Source organism: Bos indicus, chromosome 28 (assembly GCF_029378745.1).
Source record: "Bos indicus isolate NIAB-ARS_2022 breed Sahiwal x Tharparkar chromosome 28, NIAB-ARS_B.indTharparkar_mat_pri_1.0, whole genome shotgun sequence".
Classification (NCBI taxonomy): domain Eukaryota; kingdom Metazoa; phylum Chordata; class Mammalia; order Artiodactyla; family Bovidae; genus Bos; species Bos indicus.
The window spans coordinates 41,720,275-41,747,463 of NC_091787.1; the positions used below are offsets into that span (position 1 = coordinate 41,720,275).

Here is a 27,189-nt window from a genome sequence, read left to right on the forward strand (position 1 = left end):
TCCCAGGCTGGGAAGGCGGATGCTGACACTGTGGAGGCCTTCTTTGCTCTAGTCTAACGCTGCGGCCAGCCCCTCTCCCTTAAGGAAGAGTCAGCATCAAAGGCTCCCCGCTGACTAGCAAGGAAAACAAAAACACGGGGACTTGAGTATTTTCTTATTCTTTCCTGTACTTCTTCATCTCCTGCTACCTTTCTAAATGTGCCTCGTCTTCAGTCTGAGCTCTACAGTTTCTCTGCCTATTCCCCAAATCCCCACATTTGAATTCTATCCATGTTCAAGGTCTAGCCCTGACCAAATACCTCCTTCCAGGAAGTCTGCTTTCAGAAACTCTCCACCCTGCTATTACACTGTCTTCATACCTTATCTGCTTAATGTGTCTTAGTTTCTTTGAGGGAAAAGCCCGAATTGAATGCTTCTTTATTTCCCATCTACTGTCTTATAATGAATCCTGCCCTGGTGGGTGATCTTTGAGGGTCCCATCCCAGTGTTGAGAACAGGACTGCATGTGAGTAAAAGCCTAACCCAAGTTCACTACATTTATGATGTAAGGTTATTGTTTAGTCACTAAGTTGCGTCTGACTCTTTTGCAACCCCGTAGACTGCAGCCTGCCAGGCTCCTCTATCAGTGGGATTTCCCAGGGAAGAATACTGGGGTGGGTTGCCATTTCCTTCTCCAGGGGCTCTTCCTGAGTGAGGGATTGAACCTGCATCTCCTGCATTGGCAGGCAGATTCTTTACCACTGAGCCACCAGGGAAGCTCATGATGTAAGATGGACAGGAAGTAAAATAATATATAAAACAAGACATAATTAAAGGAGAGGAGACAAACTCGAGTTTTCCCCTTATGTACATCATCATTTGAACTGTCACTTCTGACAGACACCAGATGAAGCCTCGGGCTGCAGCGAGCACTCACATAGTGTCCTATGGTGCTGGCGTAGGTGTCGGCGATCCAGGACATCTCCCGCTCGCCGGTGCTCATGTCGGGGGCGGGCACATCGACGCCAGGGCCTGGGGACACACAGAAAGGGCACGGCACCAATGTTTAAGGCAGATCATCTCAAACACATCCTTGCAGTTCTCCATAATAACAAGGCTACCATGGCTAGAAAACTTCAGTTTTTATCTAGGTTACCAATTCAAATCATAGACACACTACATGTTCCATTACAAAACGGACACACACAGCATTACATAGCTTCTCCCACTTGCTATGAGTTTGGAAATTAGCTCTGTACAACAGATACACCACTCAAGAGACTTCTGAATGTGCAAGCATAGGCAAACCAGTTTAGCCTCTCTCGGCCTCAGTTCCTTAAACCGCACTTAGAGAGCACGGTGGCACAAGGAGGCTGCAGCCAGAAGGCTGTGTGTGTGTGTGTGTGTATGTGCACGCAGGCTGCAGCTAGAAGGTTGTGTGTGTGTGTGTGTGTGTGTGTGTGTGTGTGTGCAGGCTGCAGTTAGAAAGTTATGTGTGTGTGTGTGTGTGCAGGCTGCAGCTAGAAGGCTGTGTGTGTGTGTGTGTGTGTGTGTGTGTAGGCTGCAGTTAGAAAGTTATGTGTGTGTGTGTATGTGTGTGTGTGTATGTGGAGGCTGCAGCTAGAAGGCTGTGTGTGTGTGTGTGTGCGCGCGCGCAGGCTGCAGCTAGAAGGTTGTGTGTGTGTGTGTGTGTGTGTGTGTGTGCAGGCTGCAGTTAGAAAGTTATGTGTGTGTGTGTGTGTGCAGGCTGCAGCTAGAAGGCTGTGTGTGTGTGTGTGTGTGTGTAGGCTGCAGTTAGAAAGTTATGTGTGTGTGTGTATGTGTGTGTGTGTATGTGGAGGCTGCAGCTAGAAGGCTGTGTGTGTGTGTGTGTGCGCGCGCGCAGGCTGCAGCTAGAAGGTTGTGTGTGTGTGTGTGTGTGTGTGTGTGTGTGCAGGCTGCAGTTAGAAAGTTATGTGTGTGTGTGTGTGTGCAGGCTGCAGCTAGAAGGCTGTGTGTGTGTGTGTGTGTGTAGGCTGCAGTTAGAAAGTTATGTGTGTGTGTGTGTGTGTGTGCAGGCTGCAGCTAGAAGGCTATGTGTATGTGTGTGTGTGTATGTGGAGGCTGCAGCTAGAAGGCTGTGTGTGTGTGTGTGTGTGTGTGTGTGCAGGCTGCAGTTAGAAAGTTATGTGTGTGTGTGTGTGTGTGTGCAGGCTGCAGCTAGAAGGCTATGTGTATGTGTGTGTGTGTATGTGGAGGCTGCAGCGAGAAGGCTGTGTGTGTGTGTGTGTGTGTGTGTGTGTGTGTGTATGTGTATGGCAGCTAGAAGGCCATGTGTGCGGCACAGCACAGTGACACACCTGCTTCCTGGGGATGGAAGCCCTCCTCACCAAGTAGAAAAAGCAAAAACACATGTTGTGGAGGCAACGATGTTAAGCCCATAAGACTTTTACCTGTGACAGAACCCTGCTTTGACCTATTATTAAAAGCTTACTCTGTACAGAAAGTTTTAGACCTTGGCTTTCAGTTCCTCAGAGCAGCAAATTAAATGGTTTGAAGGTAACAAGAAGTTAGCCCACAGGCAGTGACAAGTAACAACGACAGTCCTAATGCTGATGTCCTATGAGATCTCAGATGGAAATGTATTAAGTGGTGCTCGCTTAAATCTGTAAAGGCAGGAATATATAGAAATATACTCATCAAAATGGTTAAGTAAGAATACAAAACAACCTGTTTAGTGGATTAGTTAACTAAAATACAGTATATCATGCAAAGAAATACTATTCAGCAGTTACGAAGAATGATGTGCACCCATGTAAATGACTTGGAATCATCATTAAAACATACATGTGGAGGAAAAAGCAGGTTTGTATAGCAAGTCTAAGTTCCCATCCATATAAATCTCTTTCTTTATACACTTGTTATTGTTTAGTCACTACGCTGTGTCAGACTCTCTGCAAGCCCCTAGACTGTAGCCTGCCAGATTCTTTTGTCCATGGAATTTTCCAGGCAAGAATACTGGAGTAGGCTGCTATTTCCTTCTTTAGGGAATCTTCCCAACCTAGGGATCACACTTTGTGTCTCCTGCAAGTTTGGGAGGCAGATTCTTTACCAGTGAACCACTAGAGAAGTTCTTCTCTATATATACCTATGTGTAATCACTATACTTATTTCCATATAAATATATGCAGAGGTTTAGAAAGATAAACTTTTTCACTATATTTAGAGTTCAGTCTTGTTTATAACTTTCTATATTGTTTCAACTGTAAAATGCAAGCTCATTACCTTTATAAAAAGAAAACCACAACGTTAACATGACAAATTGCTCCTGCATCCTTTTAGAGGTTCCCAGATGGCTCAGTAGTAAAGAATTCACCTGCAATGCAGTAAGCATGGTTCGATCCCTGGGTCGGGAAGATCCCCTGGAGAAGGACATGGCAGCCCACTCCAGTATTCTTGCCTGAGATATCCCGTGGACAGAGGAGCACGGAAGGCTACAGTCTGTGGGGCTGCACATGACTCAGGGACTAAACCATTACCACCACCACCCAAAGTAAAACCACGAAGTATTATTACTACTCCATACAAAATCAACGTATAGGGATGCACAGATTACAAACAATTCCCAAGTTACAGGTAAATTCTCAAATACCTTACAAAGTACAGGTGTGAAAGTCTAGCCTTTTAACACTCAATCCTGTACCAATAAAATAAGATAAAAAGTTGACTGAAAAAAGCACCTGCTTTCGCAGGAGTATAGAGGTAAAGCTAAACAGGTAATTTTGGTGCACAGAGACAAGGGGGTGAAAAGGGAACTCCGCAGTGGTGCACAGAGACACAGGGGGTGAAAAGGGAGCTCCGCAGTTTAAAAGACGACATCCAAATGCACATAACAGAATTAACACCCTTTCACAAACTGAAAAAAAAGAAAAACGAAGGACCACTTCTCAGTTCATTCTATGAGGCCAGAACCCTGCTTTGACCTATTATTAAAAGCTTACTCTGTACAGAAAGTTTTAGACCTTGGCTTTCAGTTCCTCAGAGCAGCAAATTAAATGGTTTGAAGGTAACAAGAAGTTAGCCCACAGGCAGTGACAAGTAATAACGACAGTCCTAATGCTGATGTCCTATGAGATCTCAGATGGAAATGTATTAAGTGGTGCCCACTTAAATCTGTAAAGGCAGGAATATATAGAAATATACTCATCAAAATGGTAAGTAAGAATACAAAACAACCTGTTTAGTGGATTAGTTAACTAAAATACAGTATATCATGCTTTCATTCTTGATATGAAAGACTTCATAAGAATACTGAAGACCAGTATCTCTTAGAACAGTATCAGAAAAAATAAAATACTTATGAATAAACTTAACAGCAGTACAAAACTTGTACCTAGAAAACTGTAAAATATGAGTAAACAAACGGAAAGACATTCAGTACTCATGGACGGGAAGACTCACTATGGTTAAGATGGCAACACACAACAGATAAGTCAACAGATTCAAAGTATCCCTACCAAAACCCCAGGTGACAATATTTTTTTTTTTTTTTTTTTTGCAGAAATTGAAAAGCTGACCTTAAACTCATTCAATATGACAGGGCTAGGACCCAGACTCAGGTCTAACTCATAATCTGAAACTCTGTGGAAAGGCAAGTCAGAAAATAACTGAAATGATGCCAATTCCTAAGGTTTGCTCAGGACTAATTCTGTGCCCTAGAGAGAGGAAAAGAAAGCCAACTGCCTCCCTCTTAGGCTACAAAGCTTTCTGGGCCCAGATGTCAGCTTAGTTGCAGAGTGGCTTAGTAAAGCTTTTATACATAAACAAAAAAGTTAAATTGCTAATATTTAAGCTTTCAGTATTTCAAGGAATCACTTTTTAACCTTTGAAATTACAGGGTTCTTATCAATATAGAGAAAATTAAGTTGTATATACTCTATATATGGGCAAAAAATACAACTGAATAAAGTCTGATACCACTCAAGACTATTAACTATGTTTGAGATTTAAGCTAAGCTATGATGCAAAACATCATGCAGGCGACCGGGATCAGTAGTTACTCTGTCGCTGCGTGAGTGCTCCCCCTGTACAGTGGCTGCAAGCAAAGCCCACAGCAGCGCCAGGGAGGCTGCGTGCTGAGAATCCAGACGCCTTCTACACTATGGAAGACAGGACAAGTCTAGTAAAGGTCTCGTGTTACCAGAAGGGGAAAACTTCAAAATAGGAACACATTAAGTCAATAGGAACTTGTCAACAGTGAGAAGAATACTGAGAAAGAAAAACAGAGGGTCAGGAAAACAGAAAAAGGAGCTTTTCTTTCCTGTTTAGTTTTCTGAGTTTACTATGTTAAACTACGGTAGCAAAATTCTATCAAACGATTTTATTTTTTTTTTACCACAGATCAGAATCTTTCAGGACAACAGGTTTAATTTGCTTGAAACGTAAAAGGATTAAATAATAATTATGCATCAAAGAATATTCACATCTCACACAAAATAATGTATGATACACATAATACTAGGATACAAAAACATAAAATGAGTGTCAGTACCCTCAGAAATTTAGTCTGACTGGCAAAAGCTCCTAGTAACAAACATTAGGGGCCCCAGGAATCAGCCAGTGATGGCCAAGTGAGTCATCAGAATGAGCCCCACACCTCCCAGCCTGCGCCCACTTCTCTGAAGGGAAAGGCCTGCTTCAGCCTCCGATTCCAAATAGCATGTTTTCTCACTGCTTTCAGAACAGGATTACTATTGCAAAACTCCTTTTCGCATATTAAAAATTATTTATGATGAAGGTATTATGTAGTTCCTGAAATCTTTTTGGATGCCACCACTGTTGACTGTGCTTGTGGTTCAACGCTGTTACAGGGTTCAAGAACCTTATATGTTACGTCTGTACAGGAGAAGAGGTGCAGCGGCCTCTGCCGCTGTCCACGCTGTGTACTGGGAACGTGAGCTGTTCTCTTAGAGCGGAGTCCAAACGTGCCCTGGTGTGCTCACCATGTTTAACACAGAACCCAATTTCTCAGAGGAAAAGGACAAGCCCATCCATGTCTGTATCCATATACAGACGAAAGCAGGGGTTTAGAATTATGACAACTACTTTTCAGATGTTCCCACGCTGTGGAAACCTACACGGCAATACTTACCAATAAAGCCCTTCTTGGCCAGCTCCATGGTGAACCTCCTTGTGATCTTTTCCAATTCATTATCCTGTAAAGGAAAAAGGGGAAAACATGACAACAATGAAAAAGTAATTTTTGATAGAAAAGCCACTAGAGGAGATAACTAACCGTTGCATCCTATTTTCTACTTATGGAACATTTTCATATTATCTTGTGTAGTCTTCAGAAAAACAGCTCCTAAAGTAGGCATTTCCATTTTAAATGGAAATTAAATTTTACATTTCTGAGACCAAAAACTAGGTTACCTAAGAAGGACAGGGAAGTCTAGCATGCCGCAGCCCATGGGGTCGCAGAGCTGGACAAGACGCAGTGACTGAGCAACAAGCAACACAGAGCAGCATAGTGCTCACACTTGTCCTTCTTGTATCAGTACAGGAGTCTATGAGCAATCCTCAGGGCTTATTTTCATCTAATCACAATTTTAAAAACATAGATATTGTTTGTATGCAGATATTAATTCATATAATTTATTAAACTTAATACAGAGGCTAATTAGTAACATTAACTTGGAATTGATAGGATAAATAATATTTTTACCAAACTACATACACTAGAACCTTGAGATCCCAACATAAAAACCTCAGATCATAGTTGTATTAGTATATGATATATTTATATACAGTATATTGACATTATAGCCATATTTAATAAACATGTACACAAATGCCTGAGAATATGAATGTATACTTATTAACTTTTAACCAAGTAGGAAAATAAAAAAGGACATTGATGTAAGCAGGTGAACCTTTATATGGCAGAACATTCAATGAGTTAGCTGCCTGCTTGTTTTTTCATTGCTTTTTAAAGCAACAGGACCCATTAATCTCACGGGTATTAGGGATGCGCAGAAGCACAGTGATTTCAAGCCCTTTGCAGAGGCGCCATGTGCACTAATGTCATTTTGGTACTTACAGTGTAGTTCTTGGGATTGATCTTCACACCAGCTTTGGCACCCCCAAATGGCACATCTGAAAGAGAAGTTTGAAAGCTGTTATTCCATATAAAGGATAAAAGACTTAAAAAGGCAGAAAGCACTATGTAATACTATAAAAGTGTGATGCTTTTAGCTTTAGTTTCAGAAGGTTCAGTAAATAAGCCCACAATGATCTCTCCTAAAATGATGTAATATAAATTCTAAGAATATACAAATTATAGTGCATATCTAATCCGAGTGCCTTACTATGTCTAAAATGTAACAAAGTATTTTTCTTGTACTATGGTTTGGTCTTATTTACAGAGTATAGAAAGGGATTTAAACAAATATCTACACTTCAGGAAAATTCAGTTAATTCCTATAAAAAGTCTCCCATTTAGAAAAAGGTAAACCAAGACTTACAGAAAAAAATGATGTAAGTCTTTCGCAACCTAAAAAAAGCAAAACAAACCCCAAAGACTTCTCCTAAGGTATATTTCTCTAACATCTTAAAAGTAACCTTGTATGCAAACATTTTCCCAGAGTTCTTATTAGGTAGCAACAAAGGAGACCACTTACCAACCACTGCACACTTATATGTCATCAGAGAAGCCAGAGCTTTTACTTCATCTACACTCACATCAGTGCTGTAACGGATACCTGGTTGTTTAAAAAAAAAAAAAAGATGGGGTGAGAAAGAAGGGGATGTATTTAGAACACCCTTCCAGCATGTTAAAAATAGAAGAACTCAAAAATGTCCACACTTTTTAAAGAACAATTAAAGTAGCTTATCATTAAAGAGTCAGTAACAGATGGAGTTCCCTGGTGTCCCAGTGGTTAAGACTTTGTCTTCCATGCAAGGAGTACAGGTTCGATCCCTGGTCAGAGAACTAAGATCCTGTATGCCCCAAAAGAATGAGCACTGAATTTGATTCAAGTATTCTGATATTTCAGAGAAAAAGATTTGCCCACAAAGGTCTGTATAGTCAAAGCTATGGTTTTTCCAGCAGTCATGTATGGATATGAGAGTTGGACCAGAGAAAACGCTGGGCACCAAAGAACTGATGCTTTTGAATTGTGGTGCTGGAGATGACTTGAGCCCCTTGGATAGCAAGGAGATTGAACCAATCAATCCTAAAGGAAATCAACCCTGAAAATTCATTGGAAAGACTGATGCTGAAGCTCCAATATTTTGGCCACCAACACAGAAAGCTGATCCACTGGAAAAGATCCTGATGCTGGGAAAGACCGAGGACAGGAAGAGAAGGGGGCGACAGAGGATGAGATGGTTTGATGGCATCACCGACTCAATGGACATAAATTTGAGCTAATTCTGGGAGACAGTGGAGGACAGAGGAGCCTGGTGTGCTGCAGTCCATGGGGTCACAAAGAGTCAGGCATGACTTAGCAACTGAATAACAACATAGACACTTAAATGTATATAATATATAAAACATATGCACGCCACATCTTTATCTGCTCATCTGTTGGACACTTCGAGTGCTTCCATATTTTGGCTATTACAAATAATGCTGCTTCTAAACACTGAGGTGCATGTATCTTTTTGAAATTAGTATTTTCATTTTTTTCATATACATTCCCAGAAGTGGAACTGCTAAATCATATGGTAGCTCTATCTTTATTTTTCCTGAGGCACCTCCAGTTTTCCAGAAATTGGCTGCACCAATTAACACTCCCACCAACTCTCCTGTGTGTGCTCCCTTTTCTCTACTCCCTCACCAACGTTTGCTATTTGTGGTCTTCCACTTTTAAATTAGATTGTCTTTTTAGCATGGAGTTGTAGGAGCTGTTTACATGCTTTAGATATTTAACCCAAATGTTTTCTCCCAGCCAGCAGATAATGTCTTTTCACTTTGTTGCTGGTTTCCTTTGCCTTAGGAGACAGATCCAGAAAAAATACTGCTATGATTTATGTCAGAGTGTTCTGCCTTTGTTTTTCTCTAAAAGTTTTATGGTTTCCGATCTTACCTTTAGGTCTTTAAGTTTTGAGTTTATTTTTGAATCTTTTCCCAATTGTATATTCTTGCGTCCTTTGTTGTAGATTAATTGACTGCAAGTGTGTGGGCTTACTTATGGGCTCTCTATTCTGTTCCATTGATCTGTGTGTCTTTTTTGTGCCAGAAATACACTGTTTTGATTGCTGTAACTTTGTAGTATAGTCTGAAGTCAGGGAGCATGATACCACCAGCTTTATTCTTTTTTTCTCCAGATTGTTTTGGCTATACAAGATCTTCTGTGGTTCCATACAAATTTTAGTTTTTCTAGTTCTTTGAAAAACTGTTATGAGATTTTGATAGGGGTTGCATTAAACCCATTGATTACTTTGGGTATTATGGACATTTTAATATTATGAATTCTTCCAATCTATGAACACAGGATATTTTCCACTTCTTTTTATCTTCAATTTCCTTCAATAACATCTTAGGTCTTTTATCTCCTTGGTTAAGCTAAAAAATTGCTTAAATACTAAAATGTGTTTATACAAATTAATGAATAGGCATTACTTAGGCATGTTACTGGGGCTTCCCTGGTGGCTCAGCAGTAGTCTGTCTGCAATGCAGGAGCCCTGGGTTTGATCCCTGGGTTGGGAAGATACCCTGGAGGAGGGTATAACAACCCACTCTAGGATGCTTGCCTAGAGAATCACATAGACACAGGAGCCTGGCAGGCTGCAGTCCATAGGGTTGCACAGAGTTGGACATGACTGAAGTGACTAAGCAGCAGGCATATCATTTAGTGGAAACTAAGCTAGGCCAGGAATCTGGGTTGGGTGTAGTGCCCATCATTTTCTAACAAGTGAATCCCCACCCAAATAGCAACTGCAATGGAAGTCTGCACCTGCTCACCTGGTTGAGCAATGAGGTATAAGCAATGCTCTAGGCTTCACGCCAGAATTGCTTGGGATAATGTGTATGAGGCAGCTGGCACAGTGTCTGCATGTGGTCAATACTTCACTCTCAACTATTTTCATTTCTATAATAAGTATTACAAAGTAGTGGCAAATAGCAAAGAAATGTACATTTAAAAACTCTAAATGGATAGTATTTTAAGCAGTTCAATGAACTTTGATTACTTCTCAAGATAAATTCATACGGGTGGTAGAGTAGTGCACTATTAAGAACCAGCATTTTTCTTATTATATATAAAGCCCTTTTATCAGTGTGCTGTTAGAGTCTGTGCAGTTCAGTTCAGTCGCTCAGTTGTGTCCGACTCTTTACAATCCCATGAATCACAGCACACCAGGCCTCCCTGTCCATCACTAACTCCTGGAGTTCACCCAAACTCATGTGCATTGAGTTGGTGATGCCATCCAGCCATCTCATCCTCTGTCATCCCCTTTTCCTCTTGCCCCCAATCCCTCCCAGCATCAGGGTCTTTTCCAATGAGTCAACTATTCGCATGAGGTAGCCAAAGTATTGGAGTTTCAGTCTCAGCATCAGTCTTTCCAATGAACACCAGGACTGATCTCCTTTAGGATGGACTGGTTTGATCTCCTTGCAGTCCAAGGGACTCACAAGAGTCTTCTCCAACACCACAGTTCAAAAGCATCAATTCTTCAGCGCTCAGCTTTCTTCACAGTCCAACTCTCACATCCATACATGACCACTGGAAAAATCATAGCCTTGACTAGACGGACCTTTGTTGGCAAAGTAATATCTCTGCTTTTGAATATGCTATCTAGGTTGGTCATAACTTTCCTTCCAAGGAGTAAGCGTCTTTTAATTTCATGGCTGCAGTCACCAAGTGCGGTGATTTTGGAGCCCCTAAAAATAAAGTCTGACACTGTTTCCACTGTTTCCCCATCTATTTGCCATGAAGTGATGGGACCAGATACTATGATCTTAGTTTTCTGAATGTTAAGCTTTAAGCCAACTTTTTCACTCTCCTCTTTCACTTTCATCAAGAGGCTTTTTAGTTCCTCTTCACTTTCTGCCATAAGGGTGGTGTCATCTGCATATCTGAGGTTATTGATACTTCTCCCTGCAATCTTGATTCCAGCTTGTGCTTCTTCCAGCACAGTGTTTCTCATGATGGACTCTGCATATAAGTTAAATATATGAGTCTGTGCAAGTAGTCACTAAATTATATGAACTTCTTTTTTCTAAAAGACTTTTTTTTTAATGTGGACCAGTTTTTTATTGAATTTGTTACAATATTGTTTCTGTTGTGTGTTTTAGTTTTTTCACCAGGAGGCATGTGAGATCTTAGCTCCTCAATCAGGGATCAAACCAGCACCCCCTGCATTAGAAGGGGAAGTCTTAACCATTGGACCACCAGGGAAGCCCCCCTTCCTTTCTTAAGTGGGGGAAAAGTTACTTTCCCTTACCCAGTGCTTATAACTAGTGCCTTCAATGAAAAAGAGTGTGAAATATTAGCATTCAGAAATCAGAGAGAAATTTAAGTTCTAGACTTAAATGCTCACTGGAAACCAGACCCTCTTTCTACATGGTGTAAACAAAACGTCTGTTTTACTGCAGAAGTCCTGGAATGATGAGTCAGAAACTGTGCATGTAACAAAAAGCATGTTTCCACTGGATGGCACCAGGAATTCCTGTTTGTAAAGTGAACTTTTCTCTCCTAGCCACACCCATTTACAGAGTTCAGCTCAGACACTGAAGAACAGTAGTTACATAAATTACCTCTCATTCCACAGGCATTTTCTGCAGGCTAGGAACCAATGACGACTTCCAGTGAATTGAGGCGAGGGATGACTACAAGGGAAGTAGTGCAGTCAGGGGGATAAGCCTTGGGGCAGATAAGGGCAGACACAGAGAGGAGCCTAGAAACCCGTGCATGGGGTGCCCGGCCTAGAGAAGACATATGCTTTCATTTTAACTTTCTAATTAGTGATACATGAATGTTTTTAATTCTGGAAATCAGCAGATATACTAGTACAGAGTGACCCACACTATTAATCTGAGGGGGAAAAAAAACAACCTCAACAAGTACTCTGCACTAAACACTCGAGGTAACAGGTTAACAAACTCCAGTAATACAGGAAATTACCTACACCCAAGGGATAGCTAGTTACTCTTCCTCCTTTGGGATTGAAAATCAAAGAAAATTACTAAAAATATACTGCCACCTGAAAAATTCTTCATCACATTCTAGCTGATGCTAAGAATATGACTGCAAAGAAGACAATATTTCCACTAAATTTGTAAATTCAGTGGATTGGGAGATACTACATTAAGACAAAGTTACTCATAAAGCCAAATACCCTCATGCATAAAAGAAAATCAGAAAAACTTAAAACATTTTAAACCAAAATGAAGCAAGAAAGAAGGACCTTATTTTCAGTATGAATAGTCTCATTTTTTATAGAATCAAGCCTTTCTTTCCCTCTTTTCTGTGGCAGAGAAGGCTAAAGGTAAGCAAGACCAGAGATTGGATGGGGTACAGGGACAGAAACTAAAAGGAACAAACCTTATTAGAGAAATGGAGAAAAGTATGTCAGGGTTTTTGGGTATCGTCAAGTCTCAGAGCCTATGCTGACATTAGCATTACTAGTGTTTGGGAAGAGATCAGTTGGGTCTTTGAACAACAGATGTAATAATGGAGGTAGATGCTTCCAATGGAAAGCATAAGCCCACCGCTGGGTGCCCTAGAAAGGGAACTGGGTGATTAGAGGTGTGGACCACAGGCCTAACGTCGTAAGAAATGGGGGGTGGGGAAAGGAATACATTAGAAGGTTGGGACTAACATATACACACTATATAAAACAGATCAACAAAGACCTACTGTATGGGTAGGTCTACTGTATAGGAATTGTACTCGGTGCTCTGTAATAACTTCTATGGGAAAGAATCTGAAAAATAGAAATAAACATATGTGTAACTCAACCACTATGCTGTACACCTGAAAATAACACTGCAAATTAACTGTACTGCAATGTAAAACGAAAATTAAAAAGGAGACCGAAACGGGGTCTAAAGTCAAGGACCACGGCTGACAGTAATCTGTGCTTTCAATTCACCAGAGTAAACCAAAGAAACACCACCCACGACAATGTTTATTACTTATCAAACTTGGTAACATTGGAGGAAGGCTTCGTAATAGAACTTTGTAATCATTCCTTCGATTCCCCAGAGAAGTTAACCTAATATATACTTGTTTTGAGCTAACTAGTAACCAGATGTTTGAAAAGAACATCAGTGAAATGCAGACATCTGCAAACCACACACAGCATGAAATGTGTCTCAGCCTTTTAACTTAATTACCGAAGGTTTCCCTTACTACCTTCAAGAGCCTAAGACTGGCGTACAGTAAGTTTTTCTAGAAGGAAAAAAATCGAAAGCAAAAACTGGCTACGTTGCTATGGTGGTAAAGAAAACACAAGAGCTGATTACACTGAAAAAGATGCAGTGAAAACCACTACTGAGTAGCTTGAATTTTTCTTCCTTTTCCTAGCTGACTCAGAATCAAAACATACAAAAAGCTCTTAGTGACTAAGGAAGCTTTGTTTTTTATGATGAATCATTAACTAAATACATTCATGTAAATTCAAATGGTTGTAAATGTCACTTGAACCTGGATCTTTTAATAGGGTTTGATTTATGGATTAGAAATTCAATTCCCACCTGTACTGTGTCTTTTCAGAAACTATACTCAATAGCCAAGAGTTCTGCTACAAGCATGAAGTGAAGTGAAGTCGCTCAGTCGTGTCTGACTCTTTGCGACCCTATGGACTGTAGCCCACCAGGCTCCTCAGTCCATGGGATTCTCCAGGCAAGAATACTGAAGTGGGTTTCCATTTCCTTCTCCAGGGGATCTTCCTGACCCAGGGATCGAACCCGGGTCTCCCGCATTACAGGCAGACGCTTTAACCTCTGAGCTACCAGGGAAGCCCTGGATAGAAACCACAAGCATAGAAACCCATACAGGGAAAGAGGACTTACAACACCTATTAAAGTTCATGCACTACTACACTTGGCATTTACTCATTAGAACCTACTTTCTCAATAATATAATCCCCTAATTCGCAATGAAAGAACATAATTTAAAGTGAGGAGAGAAGGCAAAGAAGCAGTGAGAAACCAGTACCTACCCACCAGCAAGTAACGGCCATAGAAAAGACTCAAAGTCTCACAAAAATTCCTTCAGCCTCAGGAAGGAGTATTTAGTTCAGGAGCTAAGGACTGCTTTTGAAAGTATCCATGTAAGAAGGCAGGGAACACTTCACCGTTTTAACCTATTATCAAAATTTTTATTTTAAGCACTTTGAAGAGGTAAATCTTAGCCTTCTGGAAGTGAATGTTTAGCAGATGCTGAGAAAATGGAATGGAAAATGTATTTCTTTCCATTAAAATTTCAAAATTACATAACATATATGCCTGTTTTCATCAAAATTCAAATAAGGAAAAGCAGATGTCTCCTGATTACCACTTATGACATCATTCTTTAGGGGTGAATATTCTTAGCAACTTAAATGTATATGTATCCTTCCAAGTCATTTCCCTGCATTTATGTATATACATATCTATAGAACATACAGCTCTGTTTTGTGCTTAAGTATTTAACTTACTGCCCAATGGATGGAGGAAAGAATATGCATTAGAGGGGGGAGGGAAGATTCTGTTAATTTTTGTTTTATTGATTCCTTACTCTGATAATACTACTAAACTTAGTCACACCTTCATACTAAAGAGGTCTTGGGAATGACGCTGGTAAGCCTTGTGAATATACAGTAGGTAACATTTAGTAAAAGACAACAATTTGTTATAAAAAGGTTCAAAGAGGTAAAGGCTCAAACTTTCAGGTATCTAGTTTCATATCTATTATTTACAAGTCTAGGAGATATCTGAGAGGGATCTTAAGAGAGGAAGAGAAGAATTATAGGGATATTGGACACAAGGTAGGGACAGGTACCACAGGGACTATACTTTGCAAGGATAAAGTTGAGAAAAACGTATGCCTGTGTTTTTTCCTAAGGATCATTTTATACCAGACTTCCTTTATTTTCAAAGTCCAATCCTCTTTCCTCGTAACACTTCTTTCCCTAATACCAGTTTTTCTACCAGCATCGCAGAGGAGAAAACCGAGTTATCTTTGACTCTCCATTCCATGTACCCTACCTGTAGGGGAATCCTGAAGCTATCAAGGAGCCAAGAATTGGTTCATCAGAACAAAAGGTGCTCGTATTCACCCAGGAAATTCCAAGGGCTTTAGGAACTCTGTATAGGATGCTCCTGCCATCCCCCATAACTCTGGAAATTACAAGGATTTCAGGGCCTCTGTGTTAGCAACTAGAGTCAAAGGCCAAATATTAAAACAACGGGCACACTCAGAACCCCTATCACTCAGGAAATTACATGGGTTTTAGAAGCTCTGTATTAGTAATCAAATGAATATTTACACTATAAAACCTTTTCACTATTTACAAACACAGTCTGTCTTCACGATCCCAACACACAGTCTTGCCTCCTGCTAGAGCTATCGTCACCTCCTCTTTGACATCTCTTTATCTGAAATGACCTTTTCCCAATCTAAGTCCTATCCAGCTTTACCTACCTCTAGACAGTCTTTCTCTGGCATCTTCCTTGAACTCCTACTGCAGCAACATATTATTCAGAGTGCTTTCAACTGTGTCACTAGAATCCGCCTGCAATGCAGGAGACCAGGGTTCCATCCCTGGGTGGGAAGATCCCCTGGAGAAGGGAATGGCTAACCACTCCAGAATTCTTGCCTGGAGAATTCCATGGACAAAGGAGCCTGGTGGACTACTGTCCATGGGGTTGCACAGTCGGACACGACTGAACGGCTAACGCTTTTTAGGAAAGGAAAGTCAATCTTTATAATTGTTATTTGTGTCATCTTTCACATTTTCAACTAGCCAAGAAGCGATTCAGAAACAGTAGAAGGTCTGAGAGACTTTCGCCAGGAACAGTCAAGAGAAATAATAGCGATTCATGATCAAGTTTGCTTAGTTTATAGGAAGAGACACCCAGAAGAAAGCCATTTTAAAAATTATTGCACTGACTAGTAATAAATTTTGATTAACTCTTACATGAGTCAATTTTTAACTTTTTACATGAATAAATCCAGACAGTAAAGACTAAGAAGGTGGGTGCCGGAATCATATGGCTAGAACCTGAACTGAACCCTACTACTTACGGCTGTGTAACCCCCGCCAAAGAAGACCTCATTCTCTAACCTTAGTATCTGCATCAGAAAATCTGGGTCAACAGTGCATTCACGAGGTTGTTCTGAGGAATCAAAGCAGTGATGTCTGAACCGCTCTTAGCAAAATGAACGGTGCAGGACTCAACCCATGTTATCTATCCCTTGTTTTGCCAGTCGACCCTGGCGAAGGCAGGCTCTCCCAGGTACAGCTGCCTGTTGGAAGGCAATCGGAAACATTCTGAGCAGCCCTCTCTCAGACTGTCTTCTTGGCCTTCAGAAAAACTCTCCTGCCTTCATTAGTAGTATTTCATACGTTAACACTTCAGTCTCGATAGTGTGTACTTCCATCTGCGTTAACTTCTGCCTCTGGAAAGGCGAAAACACAGATTCATCTGGATAGCTAGGTCAGTTCTAGATAACAGTTGTGGTCTTAAGACTGTTCACGGTTATCTTGTAGGAAAGGATTGGGAATACAGCTGCTTCATTTTATAACTTTCACAAATATTCACAAAAATTACTCACAATTATTCACAAACGTTCACAGATTATTAGAACATTTGTATTTTAACAGGGATTTGTTGGGTGGAGCAGTTATGGGCCCATTTATGAATCAACATGCTTCATTAAAGTGCTATTAAAGGTTTTTCCCTTCATTATTTATAACAACCTAATTATTATGCAAAATAATCAGAAAAAAAAAAAAAAGTCTCGTGTCAGAGACTATATAGCCTAGGAGTTTTCAACATCCAGAAGTTGACATTTTAGTCTTTATTGGTTCTTGGCAAAGCCCTCAGTTATCTTTAACATAACTGGATATGAAACAATTTTATTAAGCAATCTAAATTATCACCAACAGCGCTAAAGCCAATTTCTTCCCACTATATAAGTTACAAAGTCTAAGTAATTCTCTACACTTAGCAATTTAAACGTCAGTTTTACTGGAGTTTGATACATACTATTGATGTTTGTCCTCAAATTTTTGACACCCCAATTCCTGCAACGTGTCCTTTGCATAATGAATAGTGTTTGTCTTTCTGCATATGGGGTTTTTACTGCCAAAGCAAACTAGCTAGAGGAATTCACACAAAGCGACAGGAAGACTGAAGGACAATCAGGTCTCTTGTATAGGTCTCCTCCATTATCATGGCTTTTCATTCCCTAGTATTTTGGGGGAAAGCATCTGGCTCCATGAAATACAAAGACTGTTATAACAGCAACACCAATTCATATTTAACTAAACAATATTAAAAAGAACAACAGGGCTACTACCACAGGGCTAAGGGCTAGAGGGTAGAGGATATGTAAGCTACCTGTGCTCTAAATGAACTTTCAGATTGAGTTAAATGTAGAGATACATACTCACTCTAAAAATACTACACAGTGTGAATTTATTCAAACTTACCTATGTTTTGACCATTGTCAATTCAGCTAAGAGAAATAAATCTGAAACATTTTCTTTCAGTGAAAGCAGAGGAAGTCTCATTTTGAAACAGTATCAGTACTTTCTACAGTTTTCCCCAAAGTACTACTATTTACCACAAAATTAGATCCCAAAGGCTGAAGGGGAGCTTCGATACAGTATTAACTCCAACCCTTGTGCGCTTCCCTGCCCCACCCCCTACATTCAGCTGCCCAGAGACAACAACAAAGACCATCTACCTCCTACTGTTTCTTTTTTGCATTTTGGTTCTTAAAAAATAAGTCAGTGGGTTAATATACACTTTTTTTGGGTGCTGACATTTGCAGCTAAATAAGACAATGTATCAGAATTACATCAGCTTTATTTAAATGATAATTTTAGAAAGTTCTGAGAGGAAAAACCAGTCACAGGAATTTGGACTCAACATTTTTAGTCTCAGGACTAAAAGGGACTGGGGGATGGGAGGACTGGAGAGAAGAGAAAGTAAATTGACTCTTGCATCAGTGAACTGCTAGCATCAATCTCTCTACTTCTCTCCAATGAGTTAAATAATTTTTCTTCTAAAAAGGTACATTAATCTCAGGTAGAACCACAGCCAATAAAACCAGAGGGTTTATTCTGAGAATGTTAATAGGAATAATCACCGATAATGTTTTCTGTTAATCTTTGCTGAAAATATCTAAGGCCTCTCTTGAAACTTTCCATCAGAGCATGAAGCACACTCTTTTGCAATTCCTTAACAGACGTAAACCTACTGGCTTCCTTTAAATATGGTATGTGGGAAAAGAGAAGCATAAAAACGTATGTGTTATTAAATATTTACTTGGTATAAAGTACACATTAGCCACCCTCAGTTCTTAAAACCACCTGTTTCCCTTACAGAGATTATAAATTAGATTGTTGTTTTGTTTCAACCTTAAGAATTTTATGTTGGAAAACTCAGGTGTAAGGTTGCTCTTGAAGAAAGATTAGAAAGCTGAGGATTGGAGAGAACGATGATGAAGAGCAAAGGGTCCTCCCCAACTCAAACAAGCTGGTTGAGAAGGCAGTTGAGTGAAGACGGGGAGAGAAGCGCGCTCAGGAGGGTAAATTCACATGGCTAATCCAAAGCATTTAAAAAGTCTCAATCACCTAATACATGTTGTATTTCTAAAATAGTTAATAACTTCCTTGTCGTATTTAATTAGAAGGGAAAAAGAAAAACCCACTGAAAGTAAGTCCTTCTTGGAATATACATTCTCTGCAATAAGATGGGGATGATAAATGGGTAGGAAGATTCCAGAGTGTCATGAAAGCAAAGTATGGAGGTCTACAGTACCTCTGTTTTGTAGATCATCTATTGAGTATCCTATTCATTATCTTAAGCAATCTAAAATATGTTGAAGAGCCTTCATAGCTACATAATCCTTCCCAATCCCGCTCCCTCTGTATTCTTTAAGATAATATACTCATAAGTTTACACACGCTGATCTTTCATATTATCTTGCAATGCTTGCTACTACTTATTAGGTGCAATTCAGTTTCTGTTTATATGCTGGGATTTAGCAGTGCTTTCAGTAGCAAACCTTCTTGTAAACAGGATAAAAAGAACAGAGAATTGTATCTTAACATTCTAGTTACTAGAACCTAGAAGGAACAAGCGCAACAATAACAGTGCTTTCTACAGCTGATGCGATTTGTTCATGTTTTGGTATTAAAAACTATGGCAAGATGAAGAGGACTAACAAACTAGGGCAAACTTCAGTTGCTTTAGTGAGTTGGTGGAGCTGTGACTCATCATAGAAGAGGACCTGGCATAAAAGAACAGAATACAAGGAACTTCAAAGAAATGAACTCAGATCCTGCAGGAAAACAAATATAATGGTTTAGCTGCATATCTCTTAAGCAACTGGAAAATAATGTCAACAAGGCACATAAACGTGATGTCCACTCTTCAGAAACAACAACTATTTAATATTTGCTAACTTGGCCTCTTCTAACATCTTTGCTTCTCTAGGGAGCCGGAATGTGAATTGCTGGTTTTGAGAATAAGGGATTGGAGAGCAAGAAGGCGGGCGATGTAGATGGACAGTGTGTGTTTTATATAGTACTGGGGCTGCAATGGGAAATCAGAGATCAAAGAAGTTCAAAAGTTGGTTTTAAAAGAGGAAACTGAGAGGTAGAGGATAATTAAGCTCTAAAGGTTAAGTCCTAGAAGTGGGTGGGGTCAATGCAAATTTAGCAAGAAGTAAAAGTAAATCATTAAGCAGTCTGAAGCAACCTTTGTTCCTGGGCTAAGAATGCCAGCAGAGCGCAAACTTTCCTCCTAGAGAGATTTCTAAAAATCATCCTTAGGAGTCAGCCAGTATAACAGAACACTGGACCTGATTTACTGAGACAAAGGGTCCAGCCCAGCATCCTCTGTGCTTATGAGGCAACCTCCAGCTGGATTCTACCTCCCCGGGTTCTTTATTCTACACAGTATTTTAGTAGAAAAAAGTGGTTTTGCCACTGTTAAGCACGATTAAAAATGCACTGTGCGATTTTAAGGAGTAAAAAAGAGGGGAGCCTTTTTTTTTTTTTGCTCAAAAAAAGCAATCTGACTGCAGAGGCCAAATATACAGACATTCAAAAACTACTACAAACCTGGTGACTATCAAATTCTAGCCGATTCAACTCCTTTCTTCAAGTACTTTCCCCCACTCAAACTCAAACGTGGTGCTAGCCTGGACCAGTACACACCCCCACAGCTACTTCATTCCATTGGCTGGCAGGCTGTCTTGCAGTCTACACCCTTTAGATCTACTTCGGTGTCTGTCTGATGTTACACTGTTCATGTATTACCATTTTGTGTGTGTGTGTACAAAGCTGCCACAGTAGGAAAATAATTTAAAAGATCGACTATAATTAATAAATTCATTTAGTTAGTAAAACTGTAGATTTCGATTCATTTTGTATGTTCCTGTACCATCTGTCACTACTGTGAAAGAGTGAAAAAATCCGAGAACAATTATTTCATGCTTTGCATTCGCTTGAGTCACAGAAGATCACAAAATCTTGCAGAGGCAGACAGATGTGTCTGTCACTTTCCTTTCTACAAGTGCTCTTCGTCAAGACCCACACTGTGTCACAGTGGCTAGATCAAAAGAGCAGTGTAGTGTCTTCTGCATACAGCATCAACAAGCTCGCGGGGGGAGGACCAACTACGGGGTGGTGATGGAGCAGAAAATTCACTATCCATCGGAGCCTGACACAGCTGAGGCCGGGACCTGGGGGAACGGGGACAGCGTGGGAGGGCGACGGTACCAGCCCGGGCTGGGCTGAACGGTGAACCCCCGAGGCTGGAGGCCAGGCGGGGCGGGGCAGGGCACAAGGGGCTCACCTCCCTTGCAGGGCGTGCGGTGCTGGCTGTGCTGGGCCCGGTAGCCCTCGATGACTTCCCAGGAGCCGTCGTCGCGCCGGATGGGGAAGGACAGGCTCAGCACATGGTTGCAGGGCTTGATGATCCGCAGGATGCCACGCACCCGGTTCCGCTTCTGCTCCTCGGTCTCCCGGGTCTTGAGGTCCTCCACCAGCTTGTCCTCCACGATGCTGGCACCGCGGTCAAAGAAGCCCTCCACCATCTTGAAGAAGTTGGGGTCGTCCTCGCGGTCGGCCGCCGCCTCGCTGTAGTGTCGCCGAGCGGGTGGCACAAGCCCCGGCTGCGGGGCGGCGACGGCTGCGGCAGCCTGCCCGCGGGCCCGGCCCAGCAGCACGGCCGAGTCGGCAGCCACGGAACCCAGGGCGGCGGGCCCGATGCGGGACAGCAGCAGCGCTTCACCCAGGCACCGGTACATGGCGGCGGGACGGAGGCCACGGAGGAGAGGCGCTCTCACAGGCCCGGAGACGGACGGAGGGAGGAAGGGCCCGGCGCGGGCTGCCCTTTTAAGCCACAGCTTCCTGCCTTCCTGGCTATCCCCTCCCCTCCGGCGCTAGCCGCCTAACGCGGAGGACGGACTTTGGGTGCCACGGGCCAATGTCGCTGGTGAGTGGCAGGGCGGGGGGCGCGCACCGCCCAGGGAGCCGGGCCTCCGCCTCCGCCGCGGCCTCGCCCGGCCTCCCCGGCGGCGGCGTGAGCCGGCGGGGACGCTCGGGGGCGCGCAGTCGCGGTCGGGCCGGGTGCGCATGCTCGCAGGTCGGGAGGCGGGGCGAGGGCTCCCGCACGGGGCTGGGACCTGCGGGGAAGAGCTGGAGCCTCAGGTCTGTGCGCAGCCCCGGCCTCTCCCGGGGAGGGCTTTTGACTGGGGAGGGGGCCTCCGTGGAAGAGGCTTACCCGCCTCTTGGGGGCGCTAAGAGTCTGGTCCCAAGACCGCGCGGGCGGTCTGGCGGTGGGCCCAGGGTGGGTGAGTCATGGGTGTCCCTCCTTTCCGCCCGCGCGCTCTCGGGCGGGGCGGCCATCCTGTCACCCCGCGCCTGTCTTCGGGTGGCAGGGAGAAGCACCGTTTGGAGGTCGGGCTAAGAGCTTGTCTTTATCCGCTGGGACTGAGACGAACTTTGGTCTTGGGAGTTGGAGTTTTGAAGTGTCTTGCAAGAAATGGAAAGGAGAAGGCTTGGGAGCTGGGGACTCCCTTGTCTATTGGCTTTCACTGCTTTAAGTTTTAAATTTTGTCCCATTCAACCACTGCGTGATGTTGAGATAGTTACGTGAATCATTGTTGTATCTTTCTGAAATTTACTGTTTCCGCATTTCAGAGATACGTTCTCGAAATAGTTAAAAAACAACACTATAGAACTGCAATAATACTCCAAGATATTCTTTCTCAGTAATATGTGTACTAATAGTCCAGAATAGAATTTGTAAAGGTTAAAAGACATGAGGGTTTAATTATGTACTTACACAAACTTGATGAGAAATGCTAGTTAATACACTTCTACGGGTACAGTTAGATTCTTGTAAAAGTCTGATGACTCAGTTTTTAAGACAAGCTATCAAAGGCCACATTACCAACTTAAGTGGTTCCAGTGTAGGTTGGTGATTTTAAAATAGTACCTTTTTGACCTGCAAAACGACTTTGCCTCCTGACATTCACTTTATTCATCTGTTAATTAGCATATGGAAGAGAATGTTTTAATTCTTACAGTTTTCTGTGAAGTATAAGCTGACAACCTAGATAATTAAATTACTTTCATCTATTCAGTGTACTGTCAAAACAAAAAAAGGTGGAGCCTATGTTTTATCTTATTTGCTGGATAGTTAATAGTCATTTATATTTGTATTGTGTTTTCAGTGGTAACTGTTCTCTGGACTGACTCCTGAATTTGTCTTGTTGGTCAAAGGATTAAGGTATCAAGTTTCCTTTTCACTCGATAGTGTTATTTTATATTGCAAAAACAACAACAACCAAAAACCTTAAAAAGTATCAGAATAAAATGATTAGAATCAGTAAACATGAAAATTCAGATTAAATTCTTAGGTATAGTTTGAAGAAAGTGTTTTAAAAGCTTAGTTTTATTGCACTTCTTTATCTCCTTCTTGATAATGACAGCCTTCAGAAAAATAAATGTTTAACTTTTCTTCTTCCAAGTTTTGTTCACCTGAATTCAAGAAGTTATTAATAGAGAGGCAATGGAAGGAGTGAGGAAATTTAATTGAGTCTGCTATGTGTCAATGTCTTATGAAATATCTCTAAAAGAACCTCCTAAAGTAGATTTTTAAATTTTTAGAATCTTGGTTATGTTTTTAAATTATGTACAAGTTGTAAAAAAATTCAAACGGTAACGATAGATTTTTTTAAAAAGTGAAATCAAATACTACTTATCTCCTCACCTTCCCATTTAGTAAGTAGTTGGAATGCTTCTTTTCATACTGAAGTAGGTATTATAATTCTTGATTTTAACAGGAGGGTGAACTGAGGCTTGCAGAGACCAAGTAAATAGTTGATCATCTAGATGATAAATAGCAGACTAAAATTCAAACTGTATATCTGACTCCAAGTTATGCCATTTCTAGTATTCCAAGAAATATATTAATTATGTGTTTTATTTAGTTTAAAATTATTTACTGTGATGTAAATCTAGTAAGTTTCAGCTTTACACTGATGATTGCCTTTATAAAATATACAGATATTTTGCGAATTAAGGCTTAATAATTGATAATAATTTTCAGTTCAAAGGAAGACTCGAATTTAACTTGAAAGGAATTTTGGTCATTTGATAGCATTCAGTAAAGACAATTTGTTTTCTGCCTTTAAGGTTTATGCATTTTCCTTACCTGTTTCAAAATTCCAGGCCTTTTCTCTTTGATTCATAGCATGCTTTTGTGCTTTCAAGTGCTTTAAAAATTATTTTAGAAGATTTATTTTAGGATTTAGAAAGACATAGCGTATAAATACAGGAACAGCATGGTTGTTTTTAAAAATAATTAGAAAAGGTAATATATACTTTCTGTCTTTGATTTGTCTATTCTGGACATTTTGTTTAAATAGAATCATGCAGTCAATATGTAGTCCTTTGTGACTGGCTTCTTTGACTTCGTGTATGTTTTAAAGATTCATACCTATTGTAGCATGTATCACTATTTCATTTTTTTAAATGGTTGAATAGTATTCGTTGTATGGCTATAGCCCTCTTTCATATATATTCAGTTCAGTTCAGTTGCTCAGTTGTGTCCGACTTTTTGGGACCCCATGGACTGCAGCACGCCAGGCTTCCCTGTCCATCACCAACTCCCGGAGTTTTCTCAAACTGATGTCCATTGAGTCAGTGATGCCATCCAAGCATCTTATTCTCTGTCGTCCCCTTCTCCTCCTGCCTTCAATCTTTCCCAGCATCAGGGTCTTTTCAAATGAGTCAGCTCTTCGCATCAGGTGGCTAAAGTATTGGAGTTTCAGCTTCAGCAGGAGTCCTTCCAACGAATATTCTGGACTGATTTCCTTTAGGATGGACTGGTTTGATCTCCTTAAAGTCCAAGGGGCTCTCAAGAGTCTTCTCCAACACCACAGTTCAAAAGCATCAAGTCTTCAGTGCTCAGCTTTCTTTATAGTCCAACTCTCACATCCATACATGACTGCTGGAAAAACCATAGCGTTGACTAGATGGACCTTTGTTGGCAAAGTAATGTCTCTGCTTATTGATATGCTGTCTAGGTTGGTCATAGCTTTTCTTCCAAGGAGCAAGCATCTTTTAATTTCGTGGCTGCAGTCACCATCTGCAGTGATTTTGGAGTCCCCCAAAATAAAGTCGGAGAAGGCAATGGCAACCCACTCCAGTACTCTTGCCTGGAAAATCCCATGGATGGAGGAGCCTGGTAGGCTGCAGTCCATGGGGTTGCTAGGAGTTGGATACGACTGAGCGACCTCACTTTCACTTTTCACTTTCATGCATTGGAGAAGGCAATGGCAACCCACTCCAGTGTTCTTGCCTGAAGAATCCCAGGGACGGGGGAGCCTGGTGGGCTGCCGTCTGTGGGGTCGAACAGAGTTGGACACGACTGAAGCGACGTAGCAGCAGCAGCAGCAAGATAAAGTCAGCCACTGTTTCCATTTTCGTATATATATATGGGTCTATATATGTGTGTGTATATATATGTATCTTCTTAAAAAATTAATTTGGCTGTGCCAGGTCTCGGTTGTGGCACATGGGATCTTTGATTTTTGTTGCACCATGTGGGATCCTTTAGTTTTGGCATACGGGATCTTTGGTTGCAGCATGTAGGATCTAGTTCCCTGACCAAGGATCGAACCCTGGTCCCCTGCCTTGGTAGTACAGAGTCTTAGCCACTAGACCATCAGAAAAGTTCTATGGCCCTCTTTTTTTAATCTATTAATCTTTGACAGACGTTTGGTTATTTCCACTTTTTGGCTATCGTAACACTACTGTAAATGTTCTTGTAGACGCTTTTGTTTGGACAGATACTTTCAATTCTGTTGGGTACACACCTGGTAGAGTAGAATTGCTGAATTATATGGTAACTCTCTGTTTAACCTTTTGGGAAGCTGCCCAGCTGTTCTTCACAGCAGCTGGACCATTTTAATTCCTACCAGTGGAGGATTCCAACTTCTTTTTATTCTCCCAAACACTTGTTATTATCTGGTTTAAAGGTATAACTCATTTTGATTTTGATTTGCATTTCCTTGATGGCTAATGATGTTGAGCATCTTTTTATGTACTTATTGACAGTTTATATATATATATATGTATTTTATATATTAATTAATCTTAATTGGAGGATAATTACTTTACAATATTGTGATGGTTTTCGCCATACATCGACATGTACTGGCCATTGCTATACGTGTGTTTCCCCGCCATCGTGAACCCCTGCCTCCCTCCCCACCCCATCCCTCTGGGTTGTCCCAGAGCACTGGCTTTGGGTGCCCTGCTTCATGCATAGAACTTGCCCTGGTCATCTATTTTACATATGGTAATGTACATGTTTCAGTGCTATTCTCTCAAATCATCCCACCCTCGCCTTCTCCCACTGAGTCCAAAAGTCTGTTCTTTACATCTGTGTCTCCTTTGCTACTCTGCAGGTAAGATGGTTGGTACTGTCTTTCTAAATTCCATAAATATGCATTAATATACAGTATTTGTCTTTCTTTTTCTGACTTACTTCACTGTGTATAATAGGCTGCAGGTTCATCCGCTTCATTAGAACTGACTCAGATGTGTTTCTTTTTATAGCTGAGTAGTATTCCATTGCTTCCTTATCCATTCATCTATCAGTGGACATCTAGGTTGCTTTCATGTCCGAGCTATTGTAAATAGTGCTGCAATGAACATTGAGGTACATATGTCTATTTCAGTTCTGGTTTCCTTGGGGTGAACGCCCAGCAGTGGGATTGCTGGGTCATATGGCAGTTCTGACACTTTGTATGTATTTTTAAAGAGAGACGTACAGTGACATCCTTTTTCCACTTTTCAACTGGATTGTCTTTTTATTGTTGACGTGTAAGGGTTTTGGGTTTTTTAAAATTTACTTTTGGCTGTGCTGGGTCTAGGTTGTTGCACAGGTTTTTCTCTGATGGCGGCAAGTGGGGGCCACTCTGGCTGTGGTGTGTGGGCTTGTTACAGGGCCTCTCTTGTTGCAGAGCACGGGCTGTAGGGTGTGCGGGCTTCAGTAACTGTGGCACATGAGCGCAGTAGTGGCAGCTCGAGGGCTGTGGAGTGCTGGCTCAGTACTTCCCGTGCACTGAGTGCTGGCTCACTAGTTCCCGTGCACTGAGTGCTGGCTCAGTACCTGTGGTGCATGGACTTAGTTGCTCTGCGGCATGTAGGATCTTCCTGGATAGAGAACCCATATCTCTTGTGCTGACAGGTGAATTCTTTACCATTGAGCCACCAAGGAAGCCCCTTTGTAAGAGTTGTTTATATATTTTTGTTTTGTTTTGTTTTCCTTTGAGAGCTCTTACATATTTTAGATACAAATCCTTTATCACATGTATGATCTGAAAGTGTTTACTTCCATTCTGGGTCTTGTCTTTGCACGCTGTTGATGCTGTCCTTTGTAGGACATAAAGTTTTCAAATTTGTTGAAGTCCGGTTTACAAATGTTTTCTTTTGTGGCTTGTGCTTTTGGTGTCATGTCTAACAAACGATTGTCTAATCGAA

At 41.3% G+C, this 27,189-nt stretch overlaps 1 protein-coding gene across 1 annotated transcript in view; it reads right to left on the bottom strand.

Annotated features, from left to right (window-relative positions):
• GLUD1 (glutamate dehydrogenase 1) overlaps positions 1 to 21,582 on the bottom strand; it is a 39,548-nt gene extending 17,966 nt beyond the window's left edge. Inside the window, exons 1-5 of the mRNA XM_019953952.2 lie at positions 20,984 to 21,582; positions 7,638 to 7,718; positions 7,058 to 7,113; positions 6,110 to 6,173; positions 917 to 1,011 (exon numbers count right to left, since the gene is read on the bottom strand). Coding sequence (XP_019809511.2) covers positions 917 to 1,011; positions 6,110 to 6,173; positions 7,058 to 7,113; positions 7,638 to 7,718; positions 20,984 to 21,437 — 750 coding nt within the window. The 5' untranslated portion in view covers positions 21,438 to 21,582. The remainder of the gene's footprint in view (positions 1 to 916; positions 1,012 to 6,109; positions 6,174 to 7,057; positions 7,114 to 7,637; positions 7,719 to 20,983) is intronic.
• Positions 21,583 to 27,189: the final 5,607 nt, after the last annotated feature.